Source organism: Haliotis asinina, chromosome 5 (assembly GCF_037392515.1).
Source record: "Haliotis asinina isolate JCU_RB_2024 chromosome 5, JCU_Hal_asi_v2, whole genome shotgun sequence".
Lineage (NCBI taxonomy): Eukaryota > Metazoa > Mollusca > Gastropoda > Lepetellida > Haliotidae > Haliotis > Haliotis asinina.
Window position 1 is genome coordinate 37,308,443 of NC_090284.1, and position 20,866 is coordinate 37,329,308.

The following is a 20,866-nucleotide window of genomic DNA, read 5'->3' on the forward strand; positions in this document are numbered from 1 at the left end:
GCTTTGTTGCCATAGGGATGTCAACATCCGCCGTAATGGATTCCTCCTGAATTCAAGACAATTAGACTTATCCAAAATGACAGTTTGAAGTCAGAGTATGATGTGTCGACCTATACAAACAAATCAAATGGTACTACACGCATATCTTGTATATGTTATGTATATATTTATATTTGTTATGTATCCAAAGGTCGACGTAACTGTAAATAGTTATCCTAAAGAAAACTGTAACAGTTGATTTGTCCATTTCATTACTTGGAATTATAAAGCAATGTGATGGTGGTTAAGATTTTTTCATTTATTATGCTTATCATTTTGATTTTCAGGTAAAGTGATCTAGCAACAAATCGAGAATGTCACGAGCAGCAGTTTCCAAATCTAGGGCTGATAAAGGGAAGCCCCCAGCAGCACAAACACCTGTCATCACCCACGAAATAGTTCCTGGGAAGTTCAATGACCATGACTGGTATGTTGTCCCTTTATTTAACTCAACGTTCTTTCTTGGATAAGAGTTCCTCCCATTCCCCCGTTCCAAATATTATTTATAAACTGATAATAATACTTTAATTTTTAACAAAACCTAACACAGCACTTACTAGAGGACTCACAAAAACAACTAAAAGCCTCAAAATGAAGTAAAACATTTGGGGTTGAACCACTTAGTGTTACTTCTGTTATTCTATGGAAGAAAGAATATGAGGGAATGGACGGAACTCTTTCCCTTTCTTGATGTTTTGATGATTTTCTGCTGATAATTTGGTCCTATTTGTATTCACTGACAATTGGTCACTTTCCATGATATATTGATACAATATCATTACCTGTGGAAATCCTGTTTGCTGCACTAGAAAACATTCTTCAAAATACCTTCCGTGCCCGGTAGCACAATGGCAGCATTTTGTTTCTATCTCAGTTTCTATTTTTCTGCCTTTACATTTCTATCTGTTATTATAGTTGTCAAATATAGACAGTATGTATTCTCTTAATTTGCAGTTAATTCTTCTTGACAATACTGATATTTTGAAATGGAGTGATTTTGCAGCAGCTCTTGTTATCAGAGTATGTGGTGTTCATGAAAGGTAGAGCCATGGATTGTGTATCCATAATTATATGCAAATTATATACTTAGACTTGGTGGGAAATATGTTGAAAGTAAAATCTTTAGAAACTAATTGCCAAACTGACTTATCGTAACATTATGAAGAAACTGTGAATCTATTTATACAGTTAATTCTGAAAATTATGTTAATTCGGGTCCAAACATTATTTTTTAGGTATTTAAAATAGATGAAGTAAAATCATATTTTTGTATAGAAAAGTATACTTTGATTCCAAGAACCATGACCATTGATTTATGTGTTAGGAATATTATGCTGGACAAGGATGGAACTGAGGACTTTATCCTGGACATTGTGGATGAGGTTGTTGACAGTACCATGGACATGATATACAAGTCATACATTGAGAAACAACTTCTCCCATTCACAATATCTCAAGCCAAAGATGCCATTCTACAAATAATTGATGTGAGTCATTTTGTGGTATCAGGTTACAACTGTCGGTGTAAAAAGATATTGATGTGAATCTTAATAACTAAGGTGGCATAAATTTCAAGTACATGTAGTTACGATTATATATGTAAGTATGTGTGTTTAATTGTAAAATATATTAACTATCATCTTTAATGTCAAAATAGCTTAATGTTAGATTCAGTGGGGCATTTTGAAGGGGCCAAAATACTGGTCAGATGCCTTGCATAAACACTCAAGTGTGTTTGTTTGGAGGTGGGGATGGGGTGTTAGGTTTGTGTGCATGTTTGTGTGCACGAAATAGTGGTATGTAACTCTCAGTTATATGCATATGAGAATGTAGTCATTCTGAAATGGGAGCAAACAACAAATTTTTGTTTCAGTAACAAAAGTTATTTGATTAGAATAAGCTTTCCATTCTTTCATTGACAAAGTCATCTTTGTTCCAGTGGCAGTTCCTGGCTCGAGATGGAGGGGAGGTGAACCCAGAGGGGGATCCCACTTGGCTCCAGGATGAAGGTGAGATGAACTGAATACCAACAAGTTGATTCAGTTTTTGAGGGTCTCTGTCACAGATTGTTTCATTATAAGAAGATATGTACAATCTGACCCCGATTTCTCAAAATAAACTTAAGTCTCAGATTTGACTTAAGTTTTAGTTTGTACTCAAATTTGAGTAAACACAGGACAATTCATTTCCTAGAATCAACTGAAATCAATATTAAACTCAAACACAGCAGATAAGTTCAGTTTGGCTGATAGATTAATTAAGTAGGTATGGGTTTTCTTATTTTAAAAATACAGTTGAGTTAAAATTCAGCTGTTTCATTTTGTCAAACTCAGTTTGAAATTTGAGTAAAAACTTAAGTTTGTTTCGAGAAATCGGGGCCTGTTGTTATTAATGAACACTGTTAAGTTCATTATTCTTGTCGACTTATCGATGTAGAATGTTTCCAATCCTTGGCAGGTTGAAGGATTGAAAAGTTGTGGGAACCAAACATACACAAACTAATCATTTAATGCTCTGCAGTAATATATAATCTTCAAGCATGTGAACATGTCAAACCATGAATGTTGAATCTGAAAGTCTGTGTCCAAACCATGGTTCTGTTGAACATCATGTTCAGATGGGTATAGTGTACATGTATTATGTGGAATGTTAAGAAGATGAGCTTACAAAACAGCAGAACATCACTAAACTATGACTTTGGGCGAGTGAATAAAGTCATGGACTGTTTGATAATCTAGAGATGAAAAACATCATGTGTAGTAAAAATATTTTGTGGCCGTTGTAACAGCAATAAATGTTAATAGGGAGAAATCTGAATATACTACTGCATTTAAACTACTGATACCTCTCTACAGTTTGAAGCATAGCATTATTATTCTCATTACAATTGTATATTTCCCTACAGAACCTGACCCTGCCACAACAGACTGCTGGGCTCAGGGATCAGTACCGCGAACCTACCTGCCCCCTCCCACCCCAGTAATAGTAGAGGAAACACAGGAGCACCTAGAGGAGGAACTTGTACAGGCAGATCCAGAGGAAGCCAAGTAAACTGAACACAGCATTCAGTATATCACCCTCTCTTTGAGCTGGCAGAGTCACAACTGTGTCCTTAATTAAAATATTACAAGTCCTTTCTTAATATCTATAATCTGTGTATTATTATCCAGTGGAATAATCAGTTTCAAAAGGGATGGGCTCTTTTTATCTAGCTATATTATGCACCAGTATAGTTTATTATGGTATTGAAACATGACTGTAAATGTTAAGGAAAGTTTTACCTTTTTAGCTAAAGAAAGAATGCTTTAAATAAAACAAATGCTTAGTATTTTGAGTACAGACTGATATCATATGTTGAAGTGACTGATAATAATAACTACTTCTTGTTTCATGAAATGTGTGTACAACACCTTCACTGTCTCGCTGACATGACTCCTGACTGAGAAGCTCAACAATTATTAAGCAACACAGACAGTTAACCAGATGTGATGAATGGGAGATAACTGTTTGCTTCAGAGTCCAGATTGTGGACCCAGAGGAAGATCCTGAATTGCCTGATAAAGTGTCAGAACCCGATGAGAACCAAGCTGATGAAAGAACTGAAACTGAGGTTGGAACTGTTGAGAAGGTACGTATTTGTAGGTGTCATGTCGGAACTTCATTAAATCAATGTCAGGTCTATGTAGCATTATAAAAACATTATGTTTCAAAGTGTAATAATCTACAGTGTAGCACAGTTGTGTCGAACTCTGATAACTTGATATCTCGGTTGTCTCAATATAACATCTCAGTCCCGGACAAATCCTTAATAATCTATCATTGTTCAAGCCGATTTAACTTGATATGGATGTCACAATATTTGGATATCTCGATATAATTTCATGGTCCCAACAAGCTAAATTACCTCTGAACACGATATTTGCAACAAAACTTGATATTCACCTACCATTCATGGATACTGAGGTTGTTTCCAAACGTTTAGACATGATTGAGCATGAATGAAAGGGATGAGATAATGTAAACAAATTGTGGCCAATTGATTTGAAGGTGTCACTTGTTTGTTATTTAATCAGTATTAATTAAGAAGGAATTAATTAGAAAGTACTGACTGTTACAACTAAACATGGATAGTTTCATTATTGTTTTGAATCAAAACATACCAAGAACCCAATGAGGGTTTTGTGTAATCACATGACTAACATGTGATTGCCGAGTTGTTTCTAAATCTTGGACACTGTAACATGAGCTGTATCGTGTGTGATTGTGACCCCTGTGAGTAAAATTATCTATCCTAATTAATATACACGAAATCTACTTTTTTGTTTTGTTTTCTTTCATTTTGATATGTGATTATATGCCCTGGTCAGATGTCTTGAAGTTCAGATAACTTGATATATTTTCTTGGTCCCATGAATATCGAGAGAACAGTGCTGGACTGTATATATTTGTGTAGAGAACTTCAGTTTAGATTACAACAGAATATTATTTTTTTACAAATTACAAATATGTTAAAGGATGAAAAAGTAGAAAAGAAGAAGAAGTTTAAGTTTAAGCGGTACCGGGGTCCAATAAAGTCTGCAGGAGTAAGCAAAATAACTGAGTCCCTGGAGGAGACAGAGATGAAGCTATACATGGATGAGATAGCAGGCTCCCTCCCATCGGAAGATCGCACCAGTGGAATGCTCATGCCTGCCTCATGTCACTCAATTCTCCGTGTAAGTTACATGTCAATTTCACTTTCCATAGCTCTCCGTCATACAATGTATTTGCAGTTTTGTACAGTAAATCATATTATGAATGTAATCATGCTACATTCACTGGAGACCTATGAAAGAAAGATGTCTCTCTAATTATACCTACAGTAAATATTGTATGACATATTAATCTCTTGTAAACATGAGTGATGTGTTCCTTGTGCACCATATTTTGATGTTGTGCTTGTTGTGTTTTAACATCCCTGCACTGTCATTAACTGCATGAAAATAAAGGTAATGTCTTTTGAAAACTGATCACACTTACAATTTGACAGGTGTCAATCACTGGCCATGTCAGTAGTTTTCATTGCAGCATTCCATGTTCAATGTTAAATACAGCCATTGTCTTTGTAGTGGAGAGTTACATAACATATTGCAAGTATTAATGTTGCCAATTTCAGAGTAATACTGACGCCACATCAGCGCAGGTATACTATATGTAGAAAGACTTCAAACAACACCTATAATTTGGTAGACAATATTCTCATTAGATTAAACAGTTTACTTTACCACGAAGTGTGTAGATGATTTCACCTTTAAAGTTAAGATAATGGATGACAGTAGAATTGTCACATTTTGCAGATGCTTTAGAACTGAAACGTTTAGCATGAGATAGTAAATGTGTTTGCTACTGCTACTGGGCTTTTTATGTTGATAGAGCACTCACCAGTTCTCAGTGGCCCACAAAGAATGTTGATGGTTATTTCATTTACTGCAGTACTTAGAATTACAAGCAGCTCATGTGATATATGCATTCACATGTCATAGGTATAAATATTAAGCATGAATTGTTCTATAAATATTGACGCTGAAACTTGAGGAAAACTGTAAATTGTAGTACATTACATGATCACATTTCTGTGTATGCATTAGATACCACCACCCACGTGCATCTATTGCTTACCACAACACCCCACCCCCTCGTCCCTCGATCCTCCCCTAGCCACACCCTACTGCTGCATGGTTTAAGTTATTTCAGCTCTTTGGCAGCTTGGCATGGTTTCTATTCTTATTGTTATTTGTCAAATGGTAATTTTTCCATAAATACTGATTACATTTGTGAATAATTTCAACCTAATTATCATCAAATCTTTCTAAATGCTACCGCTAAGCAAAGATCCGAGGATATCCGATTATGGGTCATGTCAGAATGACCTTTCATCCAACCAATCAGAAAGCTGCTTACTTAATGACAGTCAAACATGTTTTGTAAATATGTAACCTTGAAATGGTTAGATGGTTTATTCCAAATGACAGTTGCTGGATTTGTGACTGAATCTATCAAAAATGTCATTTACGACATTTGAACAAAAGTGACTTAAAATTAGCATTTCTTATGACTTGTAGTTCTCTGCCAGCTGGGTAATGTAGATCACATTCCAGAGAATTCATTTGTTCAATTTTCAAATCTGAATGAAGAACTTTATAAAAATATGTTTCAAAGTGTAGTCCAGAAGAGAAGTCGCCAGTATGAACTGCTTTCTGGTTGGCTGACGTTGACTTTTTGTTTAGCATTGCTTTGACTAGTTGCTAAATCTTTGCAAAACGTCATGACCTGAAAAGAAGCGTCCTTAGATATTTGTGTTGCAGTAGCAGCAACTAAGACTGGATTTGAATGATAATTTTCATTTTTTGGGAATTACTATACTTTTTCTTTCGTTTCATACTAACCATTTTCTTCATACTAATTTCTGTTCTGGGAGAACTTTCACAAATGATCCTGAGTCCATGGTTTGTTACAAAATGTATAGTCATTTGTAGCTCTGACTGCACAATGAAATATGTAGGTATTTCTGATAATGCTTGGTATTTTGAATATGTTTGCATCTTTAAGGTAGTAATACTGATATATATATATATACTGAAATTATATTCAAATTTGTATGTTCAAACTATAACCTGTGCAATTTAATGACCTTACAAATATCAGCAAACAATTAGGACAAATACTAACATTAATTTTGATGCTTTTAGTTTTTTCATCGCTTTACGAAATGCCACATATCCATGTGACTACAGGTTCAAGCAGGTCGTCCCCCCGGGAACAAGGACGTTGTGTATGATGACATGGGAAATGTCATTGCCGTTGTCAAGCTAGACCCAGAGAAACTGCCTAATCATAGGTAAATTAACTCAACTTTCAGACTTGAACATTTCTGTAGTCATTCTTAGTGCCGTGTATGAAAACAAATTTGTAACTGTTATGAATTTTCATATATTTTTATGTGATGCTTGAAGAGCAGGATACACCTGTCCCAGTCATCTAAGACGCTACCCTTGACTGTGTTATGCCTTATAGTAATGTCAGAATCCAGTCACTGTGGATTGTTACTTATGCTGTAGATGTACCTTTCAGTCATTTTCCATTGTGAATGTTTTCAGTGAATTGATCCAATTCTATATGTTTCTCTTTGTGCCACTTATGAAACCTACACCCTTTTTTGTATCTCCCAGAGTACGGATAAAGTACCAGGTGGTGGACCCTGCTACAGAGGCTGCTCAGGCTCGACTGGAAGCCATGAGACATGGTAAATATTCCGGGGGTCCACAGGTACCAACCATCAGACGAATCAAGTCACGAATCAAAGGCAGCACTGATGCAGCATCCATCTGTGAGTATCAGGTTCACTGTTAAAATAAGATTGGTGATTGTATGGTTTCAGTTACATTTACTTAAACTCATAGGTTCTTTCAACAACTTAGTGTTTATATGCTATATGATTGTCAGAATCACATGCATTTGACCTTCTTTCGCACTTATGTTGAGTAGAACAAATATGATATGTTCATATCTAACTCAAAAGTTATTTCAGAATATCATCTTGCTAATGGAAAAGTAGGACTTAAAGGGGCACTGATGCGGAGCGAATAATGTTTCTCGCCAACGGTCGAATTACGAAACCAAACCGCAAATTGGTCAGCGCCCGCTCCTTCGACCGTGACGGACAAAGGAACTGGGCTCCTGTCCATATTAGCAGAATTTCTTCACCTAAACAGTCAGGAGGTCGGATGCCCATCATATGCCATTTGTTTAAAAATATCCATGGTATTCCTTGTCTGATCGTATCCAAATATCCCAGCAGTGTAGTTCTTTTCGGATGCTTGGATGGAATAGTTACTGATCCAATTTGATCCTATTTCTGTGTTTTTAACCTCGATATTTAATCATGTTACATGAAAATATGATGTCTACAGGCACGTAGCAAGCCATTTGTTTCAGTACGGAAGGTTGTAAAGCTTTATATATATAGGTAGTTTTGAGTGTTGGTTCAGCTGTGATAGCAAATATCATACGGAAATTTTGGTAGCTATGGTAGCTACAATGGTTTATTATTTATGATAATAAAAACACACAGCTGATTTATTTGAATTCGTAAACAAAAAACAATGACTTTGCCTTTGGTAGAGAAATCTGAAAATTTTCTTACGTAAAAAAACCCTTATTTCACCTATTTACCCAAGTACACAGCAAATGCCTGTGTGTATTCCTTATGTAACGAAATTCCGTTGGTATCCTCAAAACAGTTTCGGCCCATAAGTGTTGTCAGGCTGCATGCGACACAGAGATTACATCTTCCTTGCTGTAACTCGCGTTGGATGGTGTACACCTGCACGTGTTATTTGTCATTATTTCTCTGGATGGTCAATTAATGAATTTATAACAGGTATAATTAGTAGTAACACCACTTCGGTTACTCAACAAAGGTTCCCATTTGGCATTTCTCCTGTCTGGAGTAAATACTCAACATTATAAACTAAGGTCTGTAATGGCAAATGTATTGTATGTTATGTAATATGTGCATGTAAGTGATGCAAGAGGGTTTATCAGCTGAGTTACAAAAACAAGCATCGATCAAAGGATTAACCGATAACACACTGATTGATTAATTACTTTTATCTTCTGACGGATTTGTCAAAAGGCAGTGTGTGTAGATGACTACACCCTGTCGTAAAGAGTGAGTGCAAAAACAACATCATCCCTTCAAAGAATTAACCACCCTTGCGTTGGTTGATTGATTGCTCATTATTGGTTAACTAAATTACTTAGAATAGTGGACATCATGCAATTAGTTTGCCAGGTGTGCTATCTTGGGAGACCAATGAGAGATTTATCTGGTTTTCACCAACGAAAGACGTGAAACGATGTGTTACTCTTTCGCAAACTAGACAGTTGTAAGACACGCGACATAGAGCAGGATTATTTACCAGCTGCAGATGAATGGAATACGATTTCTTTTACGTGGATATTGATGGATACATTCCTGAACAAGGTAGTAGCCTGACATTGTTGCTATAAAATTAGTCTGTTTGACATTCATTATTTGCATTTTGTTTTAATTTATTTGTTGTAGCATTCAGCAGAATCTATATGACAGAAAACACACACTAGATCGCGTATATGTGTGAAATAGGATCCACTTTGGCAATCTATACAATGTATAAATGTTGCTGTTATGTTAGAAATTTACTATGAGTATAAGCAGATCGTGTGTTCTTTTATTAATTTTCAGAATCATACAAATATGACAATAAACTAATTAGGGTTATGAGACAAAATATAGAGATGTACATTGGCTTCGTTATTTTTCCGTCCTAATAGTTTTTTACCATTTCTACCACTGGCAGATGATTAACCTTCAAAGTGTTTCATTTGTTTTCCTAATACATTTGTTATGAAGTAAAAATGACTTCACCTAAGTTGATCTGTCTATAATTAAACTATCAATTGCGCTTACGGTATGCGCAGCAGAGGTCACGAACCAGTCACGAATGCTGGGATATCATCCGGGTACTCACGGGAGAAAAACAATAACAAAAGTTTACACCAGTCCACGGAAATTGCTCCGCATCAGTGCCCCTTTAAACAAGTCACCTCAGTTGATATGTAAGATGTACCAGTATGTCAATACTATTTTCCAGCCAAATCCTCCAGTAAGACATCTCAACAGCCCACCATTGCTCCACTGCCACCTCCACTGGTGAGTTCCCTGTCACTGATAAAGTACATATAAAGTATCCAAGTATTTGTCTTCAGATGACATTCTTGTGCATGTATTATCTACAACACCATAACCATGGCATCATAGGATCCTTACGATTTTCAAACAGAAGTTGATGTAGCTGAAATACTGAGGTGTGAAACCCTGACTTGGTTCATTAATAAATTAAATCAAGCTGATGTTCAGTTTAGAAGTTCCTGAACCTGTGGTCAGAAGGTTTGTTTCTGATGTACATTACCTCCATACATGTTCCCAGATTGAGGCGATGGAGGTTGCAGCTGGGGTAACAGTAAAGGAAGGTGGACGGGTCAAGAAGGGGCCAAACAGGGTAAGGGCAAGTTATTTAATGGTTATGACAATGTATTTTACATTCCGGCAGAAACATGTCTTATTTCAGCATGTTCAAAAGTATGGTAGATCTAGAATGATACAAGCGTTTTACATAAAACAAACAGCCTGAATGAAACCTTTTTGTAGCTGTAGTGATATACTGGTGATTGATGGTGGCAACTCATCACTGTTAACTTGTAATTGTTCCAGTATGTCAGGAAATCAGATGTCATGGAAGAGCATCAGAAAACACTCCGTCCAGTTGCATCAAGGATCCCAGCACAAGCCCTAGATGTCACCGATCTGCTGGATCGAACCACACCTGTCCTCCGACCTATCGGAGAATCACCCCCATTGCCTCCTATTGTCCCCCATCCCCCTACACACTCAAGGATAACTACATAATGTCAATTACAAAGCATGATATGATCAAGTGTATATAAATCTAGACTTGGAATGTCATTATTTTCAACTGTGATAATTTCTTATTCATACCTGTACATACTTAACTGTAGAGAAAAACATACATTAGACTAAATACTAGTATTGGAATATTTTGATATGTTCTCTGTATTTTATGTGAATGGTAAGAATATAGTACTCTTTCATCCATTTCATATTCTACAGTCTGTTTGTGTTTAAAGTTCCCTTTTGCATGGCACTGATACTTAGCGCTAATTGAACGTTTTTAGTTCGAATTTCAGTTTTGGTGTCAGGACACTATGTGTTTACTGCTCATTACTGTTTCTTACATGGGAAATATGAAATAAATTCTGTTGTTTTCTGACCATGATTGCCATTAATGTTCATACCTTGGGTCTTTGTAATATGTTTCAGGGCATGGGGGATGGAGTGTGGGTAAAAGTCCCATTCGAAATGTATATTTATATCAGTGTGAAGATATTAAACTGCTTTCTTCATTAAAATCATCTTTGTCGTTATATTTCACACAGTATGTACTTTCTCGCATCAGAGCTGAATGAACAATTTGAAATAAATGCATGACACAATACAAATAGCAGAATGGGTGTCAGATAATTCGTGCCAAATATCTGCAATCGATTCCCCAAATGGGCACAATGTGTGCAGCCCATTTCTGGTGTCCCCTGGCCGTAATATTGCTGGAACATTGTAATCATGTATCCTGGACCCCCTTCTACATTTCTGGATGATCTGTTTATGATATGACACAAGTACCAACACAAAATACCAATACTCCATTGTTTCAGGAAAAGATCAAGGCAATATTTAATTGTCATATCTGTTCACTGCACACCCCTAAATACTCAGGGAAACATATGTAAAGGATATCAACTGTTCAGTTCTTCAGTTCAGAGTCACATGAGAGATATCACTTTGTGAGATGAAACCATATTTCTTAAGGGGGGGCCGGGGGGGGGGGGACTTAGTGTTGAGCTTAAATGATTTTTAGCCCACCAAAATGTATATATTTTCTTTCACTACATACTTTGAATTCATGTCAATAACTGACAATCAGAATACCAAAGTGTTGGTTCATGAGGATAAAGACTTACACATTTCTGAAAAGTTGTATCCCAACATGTAGCTAATACTGCTAAATGCTGTTAATATGACACACTCAAAAATTAAACATACAATGAATAAATTACCTTGGAACATTTATATCTGCATATAATGTTGAACTCACAGGAACCCAATATCACACTGTAGGTTAAACCAGGGATACTCTAGCTACAACCTCTATATAGGCTCCCTGGTTAAACATAGACCATAGATTTACACGCACGTCATATATACCATAGATCTACACGCACGTCATATATACCATAGATCTACACGCACGTCATATATACCATAGATCTACACGCACGTCATATATACCATAGATCTACACGCACGTCATATATACCATAGATCTACACGCACGTCATATATACCATAGATCTACACGCACGTCATATATACCATAGATCTACACGCACGTCATATATACCATAGATCTACACGCACGTCATATATACCATAGATCTACACGCACGTCATATATACCATAGATCTACACGCACGTCATATATACCATAGATCTACACGCACGTCATATATACCATAGATCTACACGCACGTCATATATACCATAGATCTACACGCACGTCATATATACCATAGATCTACACGCACGTCATATATACCATAGATCTACACGCACGTCATATATACCATAGATCTACACGCACGTCATATATACCATAGATCTACACGCACGTCATATATACCATAGATCTACACGCACGTCATATATACCATAGATCTACACGCACGTCATATATACCATAGATCTACACGCACGTCATATATACCATAGATCTACACGCACGTCATATATACCATAGATCTACACGCACGTCATATATACCATAGATCTACACGCACGTCATATATACCATAGATCTACACGCACGTCATATATACCATAGATCTACACGCACGTCATATATACCATAGATCTACACGCACGTCATATATACCATAGATCTACACGCACGTCATATATACCATAGATCTACACGCACGTCATATATACCATAGATCTACACGCACGTCATATATACCATAGATCTACACGCACGTCATATATACCATAGATCTACACGCACGTCATATATACCATAGATCTACACGCACGTCATATATACCATAGATCTACACGCACGTCATATATACCATAGATCTACACGCACGTCATATATACCATAGATCTACACGCACGTCATATATACCATAGATCTACACGCACGTCATATATACCATAGATCTACACGCACGTCATATATACCATAGATCTACACGCACGTCATATATACCATAGATCTACACGCACGTCATATATACCATAGATCTACACGCACGTCATATATACCATAGATCTACACGCACGTCATATATACCATAGATCTACACGCACGTCATATATACCATAGATCTACACGCACGTCATATATACCATAGATCTACACGCACGTCATATATACCATAGATCTACACGCACGTCATATATATATGACGTGCGTGTAGATCTATGGTCTGTGTTTAACCTACAGTACGATATCGGGTTCCTATGGTTGAACCGTATCCCTGCTCTAAAGCATGTTCATGGTATAGTCCAGCATATAACTAGACGACTTCGCACTATACCAAGGTGTGCTCGATGTAGGCCTTGGCTGGAATACGAGTTTATTGATATGAACTAGGTCGTGGTACTGCTGTTGTCACCACGTACAGGGCGTTAGTGTGCACTCATACTACATTCTAAGCTGCTTGGGAAGCATAACGCCCCAAAAGCTGCACTGGGCAAGTAATGATAAACGTCACACAGTTACACACCGTTTGAGCATAAATATTTTGTCAAAAATCTTGAGAGAACACATACATATAAATGAAACCTATCAATAGTAACCTTTAAAATGTCTTGAAACGAATAAGAAACTATTTTAAAGTCACAACCGTCGACCGTGCTCTGAACACCCAATCATTCTGAAAATTCCACAAAGGCGTAATTAAGTCATTCAGAGTTATCGACCCTTGGTGGGGTTTTCCCGTCCTTACCCCCAGCGCTACAAATCAACAAGCAACACGTGTGAATCTACACGCATTGACTGTACTAAATGAGGTCAAGACATTGTCAGCGTCTCTGTGATAAACAAAGGGCGATCTTGTACTTACAACAAGTTGAATGTTTTGGCAGAAGATGGTGACGAACGCGTTGAATGGATGGTCAACTTTCTAAGTAAATTTGTGATGAAACAATTTGTAACGTAAACTGCCGCTCATTAACACTTTGTAAACATTTGGTGGAATTGCTCACTGTCTAGCATGGCAGAGAGAACCGTGCGAAAACGTTCACATGCAAAGAGCAAACCACAAGAAAGCAAACGGTAGGTGAACGGCAAACGGTAGGGTTACTTACTACTGAGCCGTATTAATCATGTACAGTGTAAGTCACCTGTCAGGACAAGTGTGTGTGCGTGCATTCGTTCGTGTGTGCTTACGGGCGCTCGCGCATGAGTGTTGGTGCATGGAGGCTTGCATGCATGCTCGACGATCCAGTAGGTTATATCCAGAGTATGGTACAATGACATTAAATGGAGGTTAGCATATATCATGCATGGTCACACTGTAATGATCTTGTTTGTTTTTAAATTTTGTTATTTAAAACAATGTTCCTAAGAGAGGTACAGCTAGACTTTGTTGCTTTAATTGTTCTTAGGTTCAATCATATACACAGATATCATTCACTTTTGCAATGGTGCCAACCTAGCTGTAATTGCCAACTTTGGGCCAACGTCTGAATGCTGTACATGTATAATAAATTCATTCATGAATGACTGAACTTGATAGCTGGTTTTCAAAATGATGTTGCAGTGTCTGCATGCATATTTGTCCCACAAAACCTTGTAAGAACAACAGTATCTGTTCTTCATTAATAACAGGTGAACAAGGTAAATAATTCTTTTATTTAAACCTGTTGTTACAGAGCAGAAGCTGATAACAGTAAGTCATCGCAAGGCCCATCAACTGGAGTCATCCTCATCATCATCACCCTCACTGCGGGACTGTGCTGTTATTACTTCCTGTTGGCAACCCCAGACACAGTGTTTGTCCGAGTATCAGATCATGTCCAGCGGGCAGTATATGATGTTCCATGCTCAAAAGATTATTCACAAGAAGAATTTCTAGGTTACTGAATTATTTTTGTTTAATTCAAATGTGTGTCTGTGTTTGTTATAGGTATTAAATTCTAGAATGTAATCTACTTTGATGAGGGGGAGTAGTTGTAGCATTGTGGTTGAATCTCTGACTCCTCTCATCGAAGTTTGGGTTCATTTACAACATGGGTGTAAAGTGTGAGGAAAATATCTGAAAACTATTACACAAATTCACATTTTCATAAAAAACACAATAATCTTACTGTGAAGAAAAGAAGTGATTTTTTATTCAGTGCCCAAAGTCCATTAATAAACAACAATGTCTCTCAGCCATCAAATGTCATGTCTTCCCTCCAGCCCGATTCAATCTATTTTCATTCCTCACTTTATATTCATGATTACTGAAAGTCAATGGTTAATAAATATGTTTGCCATGTATGTACAGGTATTTTATGGCTGCCATGGCTGGTACGTTTCAGAGTGCAAGCCAAAGAGGTGTGGCAGAGTGGTGATGGATGACCTAGTCAGGAGGGAAGATGCTGAATACTTGCTAAGGTAACCACTCATGTATGGACACTACCCAAACCTGTAACACCTGACATTATGGTCACCTGAAATACTGGCCTTGGTATATGTGGTGTTTTGCAGTTTTCTGATATTCATCAATAAAGCAGGGGAACATTACCGGATACAAAATACTGACAGATCATACTCCACCATGGATGATGCTTGGAGCTCAGCCCATCCCCACTGACCAGCGTCTGCTGGCATCCAGCTGCCAACGATGTCCATGTTAGGATCCCAGTAGTTGTTGACTAACCCTGGTAAACAGATGAGTAGATGTTTCGACAAATTTCTGGTAAATATTTAAAATGTAGTGCTTAGATTGCCATGGTGGCTGTCAATCTGACCACAAAATCACCAACTAACCCTCCCTCTGGAAAGTGTATTTCTCATGTGGTCCATCACTGACTACAGGAACAACTAACCCTCGATATTCATAGTGTTTTTGGTATCTGGTCCATCATTGATTGGTTACAGGTACCCCCTGACCATGATGTCCCTCCAAAACAAAATATGAAACCACCATAGTAGGAGATGTGAGAGTTGTTTCTACATCAGTATGTTATGTTTCAGGGTTGCTGAGAAGGGCCTCTCACTGGCTGGATCAAGTGGTGGGGTAAGTTATGTCACAGCTATGTCATGGAGGTTCCTGAAGCATAGGACCTTATTGAGACGAAGGAAGGCTCATTGTTCTTATTCATGCTATCATGCTGTTGATTTTGGTGTTTTTTTCCTCAGCACATTGCTCAGTTTATTTTGTTTTACCTAATACAATGACTTCAGTGTAAAGGGGCATAACTCTGATGTTGTGATCCAGATTGATGAGTGTTATACAATTGATCATTACCAGACTGTTAGTGTATGAGTATGGGACAGTGAACAGGAAATGTTTACCACACAATATCTGTGGTGAACACTGGACTCTATGAACTGTAATTAACTTGTGCAGCTGATGTTGTTATTGATGCATGTCATGTTCATATCCTCAGGCTTCCATCTTGGATCTACACACTGGAGCTCTGTCGAAGGATAATGCATTCATAGATATATACAGGTAATATTTGTCCTGTTAATTTGATTCTGTTTCCTTGCAGTTCCTTGTAGCAGTATATAGTTACTGACTATATCTAGATACGCGTGGTAGATACATGTTGTTTCTGTAGGAGTAGGTGAATTTTACCTTTCCCCACAAACCAGGCCACACATACTCCAGGTTTGTAGTGTGTCAGGACCCACTTGAAAGTTTGGAAGTTTGGGATGCTGGATCATCAAAATAATTTGGAGTGACAGCTTCTATATTTGTACAACAGTGACACCAATATTACATGAGTGAGTATCAGACTTGTCTCAACAGAGGAGAATAGACTTCATATACTGCTCATGTCAGAATGATGATGAACAAAAACATAAACATTTCAGTTATACATTTTTATCTGGCAATATAGGTATTTTTAATAATTGTAATTCTTATATTTGAAGAGGCACATGTTTGTTTCTTTTTTTTCAGATTACTTAAGGCAGAAAATATTGACTTGTTGACAGAAAAAGATTTTAAGATTTACAAGTAAGTAACATTTGAGCTTAAACAAACTTTAGAATCAGACAAGTTTCTGGTAAAGTCTTTTAATATTACACCTGATGGAAGATGCCTTAAATTTGTTGGTGTTATTGTATTTGATACCTGTAAATTATTAGAAATGTAAAGATTTGAAGGAGGAAATAATTTCTGGGCATTGTTTACAGAATTTTATGAGCCATTTATAATGTCTTAATATTTGTTTGTAAATACATAATCATGTAGTGCAAGGTTTCGTAAATTAGGGGGTTTTGCCTCTGATTTAATGTTCATTGTTCCTCGTGTTACAGTGTCTGACGAGCTTCAGTTGCATCATGACTGTCACTACAATGTTACCATTCCAGGAAAGTCAAAGACCAGATCCATGGTGCCATTGCCACAGAGTTTGGTGTGCCGCCAGGGAAACTGTATCTCACAAAGCCAACATTCTTCTCTAGAATGAACATGACCACTCCAAAGACAATACACGATGAATACTGGCATGCTCATGTAGACAAGGTATGTCTGTGTTGGTACTACTGGCATGCTTATGTAGACATGGTATGTCTGTGTTGGTACTACTGGCATGCTCATGTAGACAAGGTATGTCTGTGTTGGTACTACTGGCATGCTCATGTAGACAAGGTATGTCTGTGTTGGTACTACTGGCAGGCTCATGTAGACAAGGTATGTCTGTGTTAGTACTACTGGCATGCTCATGTAGACAAGGTAAGTCTGTGTTGGTAATACTGGCATGCTCATGTAGACAAGGTATGTCTGTGTTGGTACTACTGGCATGCTCATGTAGACAAGGTAAGTCTGTTGGTAATACTGGCATGCTCATGTAGACAAGGTATGTCTGTGTTGGTACTGCTGGCATGCTCATGTAGACAAGGTATGTCTGTGTTGGTAATACTGGCATGCTCATGTAGACAAGGTATGTCTGTGTTGGTACTGCTGGCATGCTCATGTAGACAAGGTATGTCTGTGTTGGTAATACTGGCATGCTCATGTAGACAAGGTATGTCTGTGTTGGTACTACTGGCATGCTCATGTAGACAAGGTAAGTCTGTGTTGGTAATACTGGCATGCTCATGTAGACAAGGTATGTCTGTGTTGGTACTGCTGGCATGCTCATGTAGACAAGGTATGTCTGTGTTGGTAATACTGGCATGCTCATGTAGACAAGGTATGTCTGTGTTGGTACTACTGGCATGCTCATGTAGACAAGGTATGTCTGTGATTGTAATACTGGCATGCTCATGTAGACAAGGTATGTCTGTGATTGTAATACTGGCATGCTCATGTAGACAAGGTAAGTGTGTGATTGTAATGCTGGCATGCTCATGTAGACAAGGTAAGTCTGTGTTGGTACTACTGGCATGCTCATGTAGACAAGGTATGTCTGTGTTGGTACTACTGGCATGATCATGTAGACAAGGTATGTCTGTGTTGGTACTACTGGCATGCTCATGTAGACAAGGTATGTCTGTGTTGGTACTACTGGCATGCTCATGTAGACAAGGTATGTCTGTGTTGGTAATACTGGCATGCTCATGTAGACAAGGTAAGTCTGTGTTGGTAATACTGGCATGCTCATGTAGACAAGGTATGTCTGTGTTGGTAATACTGGCATGCTCATGTAGACAAGGTAAGTCTGTGATTGTAATGCTGGCATGCTCATGTAGACAAGGTATGTCTGTGTTGGTACTACTGGCATGCTCATGTAGACAAGGTATGTCTGTGTTGGTACTACTGGCATGCTCATGTAGACAAGGTAAGTCTGTGATTGTAATGCTGGCATGCTCATGTAGACAAGGTATGTCTGTGTTGGTAATACTGGCATGCTCATGTAGACAAGGTATGTCTGTGTTGGTAATACTGGCATGCTCATGTAGACAAGGTATGTCTGTGTTGGTAATACTGGCATGCTCATGTAGACAAGGTATGTCTGTGTTGGTAATACTGGCATGCTCATGTAGACAAGGTATGTCTGTGTTGGTAATACTGGCATGCTCATGTAGACAAGGTAAGTCTGTGTTGGTACTACTGGCATGCTCATGTAGACAAGGTAAGTCTGTGATTGTAATGTTGGCATGCTCATGTAGACAAGGTATGTCTGTGATTGTAATGCTGGCATGCTCATGTAGACACGTTAATCTCTGTGTTGGTAACACTGGCAACAGGTTCGCCGGGGGATACTTAGGGTGTTTTGTTTTTTGTTTTACTTGATTTATAACCTGAACACACAACTTAAATCTTAAAAATATGCTCACTATAATTATTGTAATCTTTAAGTGTTAACATACTGCATAGAAATTCTGCAGACAAAAAAGTAGAAAAAATGACTTAAATCAAAATTATTTGACAGGACTGTACACTATGTGACAGAAAAATACTATGTTTGTGCTAAAGTTGATGTGATATGTCTGTAGGAGACGTATGGCTCCTTCCATTACACCTCACTGCTGTATCTGGCCACCTACAAGCAGGACTTTGACGGCGGCAGGTTTGTGTTTGTGGACAGTGATGCCAACAGAACGGTGGAACCAAAACTAGGTAAGAATACTGTATCAGCAATAATAGCATAGCGGATGAGAGGTCTAATTAATTGTGAAGAATTTTTGGCATACACATGGTGATTTTCCATTTTGGCAGGACAGGTTTATGAATGCACAAAATGAAATACAGTGATACATTAAGGAGTCCATAGCTTCTGAGCTGAAGTAGATGATCTGATGTATCAGTGAGAATGTTATCGCATATCAAATAAAATGTTATCACTTGGAAATTATATTCCATCTTTTTTTCAGGTCGTGTGTCTTTCTTCACCTCTGGTTCAGAGAATGTCCATTTTGTAGAGCGTTTGAAAGATGGGGTGCGGTATGCTATAACTGTGTCCTTTACGTGTGATCCGAGCAAAGCTATTTCCGATCCCGTGTCCAGGTAATCATTCCATGTTTTTTAATAAAATAAAATAAAAACACATTCTTCTGTTGTTGTTTTGCTCACTGACCACATGGGTTCTAATCGATGTTCTTGATTGTGTGGGGCTGATTGAGAATAACACTAAACTTAAAAAGTGGTTAACTGAAATATCAGTAACAACAAGTGTTCATTTGATATTTACACAGAACGTGAATGGATATCCCCATATATTTCTATAGGAAGGTAAATTCTATACATGATTCACAATCACCAAGTTCACATACTACAACCACACAGCCCTTTCTACAACTACAGCTACTACAGAAACTGACCAAGAATTCTAGGGAGATGCACCAGGTAAAATAAATATTACTAGTAAATTAAACATCATTACTTCTCACAGGTCATGTAAAAAGGGAGTACTGTATGAAACCGTACTTGTCAGCTGTTTTGTCTGTTCATATCTTCCTACTTAAAAAAAACTCGTGTTTGATGTCTTAACGGGTACAGATAGTCTGTTTGACAGTTCCAGAACCTTTTCGTCACTTCTACTGTATGTGTATGTGTACAGCTCTAATTGGTGCATCTACCTTTTCCTCAGGTTTGTATTATCGGGTTTCCTTTCCAAACTAAATGTTTATTTTTATCACAGTTAATATTTTCGGAGTGTTAGTCTACGACATGATGTGTGAAACCAGGGAGCCTATATAGAGAGTTATAGAGTATCCCTGGTGAAACACATTCTACCTGGTCCCTGCCAGGAGGTACTGGAACATTTGTACACCAGGATTCATGTTGATTGGTGACTATCAAAAACGGCCTTTAGCTCAATCACGATGGCTGGGGATATGCTCAAAAGCACTTACATGTTATCAAACTCACATTCACGCCTTCTTAAGTACTTCCAAGGAAAAACAAATGGAAGTGTGTGGTCTAAAATAAATTGGATCCAATATTCCTTTTTTTTAATAAACTGACCAGTCTCCTGTTGTGTTCTACCCGCATCCATTC

At 37.7% G+C, this 20,866-nt stretch overlaps 2 protein-coding genes across 3 annotated transcripts; both read left to right on the top strand.

Moving 5' to 3' along the window:
* Positions 1-9: 9 nt before the first annotated feature.
* Positions 10-11,049, top strand: LOC137283533 (uncharacterized protein C2orf81 homolog). Of its 2 annotated transcripts, XM_067815089.1 has the most exons (13): positions 10-130; positions 327-466; positions 1,364-1,526; positions 1,979-2,048; positions 2,945-3,086; positions 3,556-3,667; positions 4,554-4,754; positions 5,195-5,221; positions 6,813-6,916; positions 7,248-7,405; positions 9,714-9,772; positions 10,050-10,121; positions 10,334-11,049. In XM_067815089.1, the coding sequence occupies exons 2-13, from the start codon at positions 354-356 to the stop codon at positions 10,526-10,528; spliced, it is 1,416 nt and encodes a 471-aa protein (XP_067671190.1). In that variant the 5' UTR covers positions 10-130; positions 327-353; the 3' UTR covers positions 10,529-11,049. The 2 variants fall into 2 exon arrangements, with proteins under 2 accessions (XP_067671190.1, XP_067671191.1); XM_067815090.1 differs by lacking the exon at positions 5,195-5,221.
* A 2,608-nt stretch (positions 11,050-13,657) lies between these two features.
* LOC137283558 (2-oxoglutarate and iron-dependent oxygenase domain-containing protein 3-like) lies at positions 13,658-19,911 on the top strand. Its single transcript, XM_067815123.1, has 9 exons — positions 13,658-14,037; positions 14,637-14,839; positions 15,288-15,363; positions 15,946-15,988; positions 16,362-16,426; positions 16,880-16,936; positions 17,293-17,446; positions 19,363-19,486; positions 19,741-19,911. Exons 1-9 carry the CDS (start codon positions 13,976-13,978, stop codon positions 19,875-19,877), a joined length of 921 nt encoding a protein of 306 aa, XP_067671224.1. The 5' UTR covers positions 13,658-13,975; the 3' UTR covers positions 19,878-19,911.
* Positions 19,912-20,866: the final 955 nt, after the last annotated feature.

Bases quoted from the DNA above. Each gene is read 5' to 3' on its own strand.
- LOC137283533 (XM_067815089.1), top strand. From the start codon at position 354: ATGTCACGAGCAGCAGTTTCCAAATCTAGGGCTGATAAAGGGAAGCCC. The intron at 1,527-1,978 runs GTGAGTCATTTT...TCTTTGTTCCAG, and splicing joins CCATTCTACAAATAATTGAT to TGGCAGTTCCTGGCTCGAGA. The intron at 5,222-6,812 runs GTATACTATATG...ATGTGACTACAG, and splicing joins CTGACGCCACATCAGCGCAG to GTTCAAGCAGGTCGTCCCCC.
- LOC137283558 (XM_067815123.1), top strand. From the start codon at position 13,976: ATGGCAGAGAGAACCGTGCGAAAACGTTCACATGCAAAGAGCAAACCA. The intron at 14,038-14,636 runs GTAGGTGAACGG...CTGTTGTTACAG, and splicing joins AAACCACAAGAAAGCAAACG to AGCAGAAGCTGATAACAGTA. The intron at 19,487-19,740 runs GTAAGAATACTG...TCTTTTTTTCAG, and splicing joins AACGGTGGAACCAAAACTAG to GTCGTGTGTCTTTCTTCACC.